Here is a 4,881-nt window from a genome sequence, read left to right as displayed (position 1 = left end):
GGCAGCCAGCCACAGCAGCATGTGGGAGTCTGGATGAGTTTCTTTATTAAGCCTCTGATTTCAAGTGGAAGAGAAATCACGTACATTATGGCTTCAAGAGTCTGTGGTAAATGAACCCTATACTGAACTGTACTGTATGAAAGAGGAGCCCATTCCCATGTGATCGGTTGCATAAAGGCACTCGGCTGCTCCATCTGCAACCGACACATCATCTCTAACCCTCAGCTACATTTTCGCTCTTTTCCTCTTCATACATTTGCGTCTGCCTTTGTGTGTGTCCGTGCGTTTCACTGAGCACATTATTATCCCACAGTGCCAGATAAAAACACTTTTGCCGTGGATACACTTGTGCTTGACGCAATGCTGCAGACTACTGGGACAGTGAAAGCGCTCAAGTGTAATTGTTTTTAACGCTCTGCCACAAAAACAACAGCGGCTGTGTTTCTGCTGAGTATTAATAAGTGGCTGCATGACCTAACTGGAGGAATTAAAGGAAAGCTCACCTGTTTAAGAATTCCTATTGGCACACGCTCAGTTTCTTAATAACATCACAGAGGCACCCTGGATTTTTCTGGCAGATATCTTCACATTCATGAGATTTGTCAGGATGATGCTAAACTAGAAGAATAACATGGAACGTACTTAATAGTGCACTAATGTTATTTGTATCTTGCTGCTCTTCTCAGTTTGTCCACTTTCCTTCAACATGTCTTCAACTGAGGTTTCGGCAATTCCCAGCATGGGCATAAGAATATTCACTGAATCAAACATAAGTTTAATCTTCTCTGATAGACTGACACTGAAAACACATGACCACTTTTCTGCTAATAAACATCACGATGGCTTCAAACCTTTAGCAAATAATCTGGAATCTCTAAGCAAAAGAAACCAACAAACAAGAATGGAAGCTGAACTAACAGCTGTGTCTTTGAAAGGCTTTTCTTTTAGGTACTGTCAGGTTTCACATTTAGCTTGATCTTTTTTAACCGTACCATCCAAACATATTAAGGGCATCTGGCAAAAATACAGCAAAGAGAGCGGAGCAGTCATCACTTGTATTTACAACAAGAGCCTGACTTCTTGTACATGCAAGAAATTATTGTTTTACCATACAGTAAATGTGGCACAGCTGACTTGAACTAAACATAAACTTGGCACTCTTTTCTCCCCAATGTTATGAGGGGAAATACCATCGCTTTAAATACTTTGTTAATACATAGGTACACATGGGAGTACTTACGCACTAGCCCAGATGGTGGACCCTCTAATTTGAAATCCAAGGGTATAATTAAGAGACAAAAAAATTAAAAAGAAAAGCATGAGGATTTGCTGCTTTGACATGAAACGCGGCACAAATTACAGCAAGGAGAAGCTTGGTTTGTGTGGTCATCATTATTAGATATTCCCATTAAAGCAAAATATTATCTGGGAAGGCAGCTTTGAAAGGGGGATCCGACTTTAACTTTGAAGTTCTGCAGACAGATGCAAACATATCCATGGCTATTAGTCTGAACTTGATGGTAAATTAAATGGGTGATATCAGATGACCGAGCCGAGGGCTTTAAGTTCGTTTCGGGAGAACTGATGCAGTGCAGCCAACATTAATATTATGATGGAAACTAGAACGTCGTCAACATTCTCTGTAATAAGTGGTCAAAGTGTGGACTGTCGAGCATGGCACAATGAGACTGCTACAGGCAGCTGATGCAGAACAGGTAACACTATGAGCGCACGATGTGCCTGGTGCGTAACAGTCCTGGTCTGGGATACGATCCCATCCGTTCCCTGGTTAAATCCTAAACTTATTTTAAAACAGCATATCAGGGGTGCCCGGTGATTGTTACGCATTTTCCAGACTTCCATGAATTTGGAAGACTATGATGTCTCTACAGGTCTGCGGACACCTCTGGATACGATTTGGACCAGATGTGTTTCCCCTGTAGGTGTGAAGGCACTATTGACCTACCTGACCGGACCAGTTCCTCTGCTCACATTACTTCACTCTTTTATCTTTAAGGTAAACAACAACAAAAGCATTTCCCCTTTGGCCCTGGCTGCCCTCTAAGCACCTACAAATTAAAGACAGCGTGCAGTTTGGGAAATAATTCCGTTGTTGGACCAAAGCGATCAACCTATGATACTGCGAATGCGATCTGTTCGATACCAAACAAGAAAACAGGATTCACTTATTTTTGGATACTTGGTGTATAGTTTCTGTTAGGTTACGATCTTTTACCGCTGCGCAAAAGTGCAACTTTGGTGACGAAAATGCACATATTCATCGGATTACATGACTGGAAAAGGAGAGTAGAAAAGTTTGCACGTACCGGTGTCAAAATGACTAAGAGCCATGGAAGAAATAAGCCCAGCGAGAAGAAGAGCTGAGATGAGTGTCCAGGAATCCATGGTGGGATTAAAGCGTCTGAACTGGTTCTCAGGTGAAGTGCAGCCTGACGGATGCGCACACCGGCGGACTGCTGGACCGACTGACCGGGTCTGTGCAGGAGACGCTCTCTGGTCGGCGTGAAAAGTCCCCGAACTTCAAGGCTGATCCTTCTGCTACTACTACACTGACACCGCAAACGACGAGACCAGATAGTAGAAAGCACGGATCCTATTTCCAACCCATGTGACAGGAAATAGGGGCAATAGATTCAACCTGCAGCGCTGGGGAAGCAGCAGAAAGGGGGGAGGAGGGAGGAAGGGAGGGAGGAATCTGTGGAGCAATGAAGAGCAGCACTAACATGATAATGGGTTAATTCAGTAGCGAAGCTAAGAAATACACAGAAATACATCCGTGCTTGAATCATAATGGAGTGGTGCTGTGGTTTCAGGGTCAGTCCAACTCCCTGGGCTACGTTATGCACACTACTGAACTGCAGACCGCAGCGATATATCGGTTTAATAAGAGGAAAAGTGAGTGAGGGGGATTTGTGCACGGTCCCGGTTCGGGGTGGTGGGTGCAGTACGCAACCCGATGCCTTCACACGGATTAATTAAGATTTGGATGAGGCTGGAGAAATACATTTGTCTTAAGAAAAAAATTCTCTCTCTCTGACTTTTTGTCTGTCAAACATTTAATAAACAAATAAAACATTTAGTGGGAATAAAGCCCTAGGGGCAGTTTGAGCAATTACTTCTTTTTTTATGAATCAAGTTGCTTATATATCCACACTTAAATTTTTCTAATCCAAAGAAATGGGTGATTTTTAAGCAGAGCTGCATAAAGACACGAGCTGATCAATAATTCCTACATTTTAATTTAGGGATCAGTACTGAGGCAGGTGACATCTGTGTCTAAATGAAAATGAAGATTAGAAAGTAAAACCTGGATGTGAATAAATATTAAATGGAGGGCACCATTTGTCTGCACCAACGCTTCCCATCTTATTCACTGGAGAGAAACAGGTGCACGGAATGTGCGAGCACAGTGTTAGTGCCTCTCAGCTCTGGCGCACAAGCGGTGGAATGTGGAGAGCGAAACAGCGCCCCCATGTGTTTCACCATAAGCATGGTGCAGCACTGTGAAGAGTCCAAGCCAACAGCAGCCAGTCGGACTAAAAATAGAAAATCCAGCATGAGCTCACCACTCCTGAAGAAAAAGGCCCAACATTCACTTTGCCAAAACCGACAGGGTTGAGATGGGGTGCGCTGGGAAAGTGATCTAGCATGACGTGTGCACTGTAGAGAAATGTAACTGTGAGGCTGGTAAACACTTCCCTTCTATTACAGTGTAAGACTGAGGTTCTTTGAAAGAAAGTTATTATAATGAAGCTTTCATAAGGCTGTGAATGGGATGTCTAAACTTCTCTGGGACTGCATGACGGCTGCTTTTCAGTCTGTCTGACAATATGTGCATTACATATCCAATCAGCGGTGCAAAATATTACAAGCACTGGACTCTAGTACAGTGTTGCTTTTCATTTTCTGCACCTTCAGACCTGTACTCTGCTACCTTTCAGAGGGAATGTTAAAAATTTTTACTCCACTACTGAATATTTATTTTGCAGCTTTACTTTGCAACATACAAAACAAGAAGAAGCTTTATTTTATTGTCATGGTAACATTATGACACAGACAATGAAATTTTGTTTGGAGCCGAGGGCCCTGGGCTGCTGAGTGCATACACGCCGCCATCACGGGAAACTTGGGGGGTTCGGTGTCTTGCCCAAGGACACTTCAACATGTGGACTGCAGGCACCAAGATTCAAACTTTCAACCTTCCAGTTGGGGTAGAAAATGTGACCATTTTATAAATGTAAGTAGATAAAGTACTTTAGATGAGCTCAACCTGAAGCTGGTATTTTTACAGTGAGGAAATGCTACTTCTACTTGAATAGAGGACCAGAATACCTCTTCCACAGCGGAATAGCCTACACGGTACATTATTGTTATTTAGTATAAGACATGTGATGAGTATGTGCTCCCACAAAGTGGTCTCACTTTCCTCAGAAACTGCTATGTCCATATGAAAATTAACCTGAACTGGCCTCGTGTCTATGCCCTACTATCAGTCTGTGATGCTGTTGTGGTAGCAAGGCTTCCTTTGTCTTTGTCTCTCTCCTTCTCTGTGACTGGGTGATCACATGTTGGGCTTGTCTGTACAAGCCGCCTGGCCACATTCTTTGTGGTCTGCTGGAGTTCCTTCTAATTCTGCTTTGTCTTTTTTGCTCTCTCCAGATAAGACACAGCTCTTCTACACAACACCTGCAGTTTATTGTTTTGGCATTGTGCCTTTTAGACAGTAACTGGTATCCAGGGCTCTTCATAGTACCATGTTTATACGTTTTTAGTGAGAGCTGAGCCCCTCAGCCTGCAGCTGCGTCCTGCCTGTTGAGTTATGCAAGAGGGAGGCTCGCGGTCACAGCAGGACTAATCAAC

At 43.4% G+C, this 4,881-nt stretch overlaps 1 protein-coding gene across 2 annotated transcripts in view; it reads right to left on the bottom strand.

Annotated features, from left to right (window-relative positions):
• The window catches only part of kremen1 (kringle containing transmembrane protein 1), a 54,408-nt gene extending 51,752 nt beyond the window's left edge, over positions 1–2,656 (bottom strand). For both annotated transcript variants that reach the window (XM_020623951.1, XM_020623953.1), the window contains exon 1: positions 2,328–2,656. In XM_020623951.1, the coding sequence (XP_020479607.1) occupies positions 2,328–2,406 (79 nt within the window). In that variant the 5' untranslated portion in view covers positions 2,407–2,656. The remainder of the gene's footprint in view (positions 1–2,327) is intronic.
• Positions 2,657–4,881: the final 2,225 nt, after the last annotated feature.

Source organism: Monopterus albus, unplaced genomic scaffold, assembly GCF_001952655.1.
Source record: "Monopterus albus unplaced genomic scaffold, M_albus_1.0 scaffold317.1, whole genome shotgun sequence".
Classification (NCBI taxonomy): domain Eukaryota; kingdom Metazoa; phylum Chordata; class Actinopteri; order Synbranchiformes; family Synbranchidae; genus Monopterus; species Monopterus albus.
Note: the sequence above shows the minus strand (reverse complement) of the source record. Positions and strands in the feature narration are given on the sequence as shown.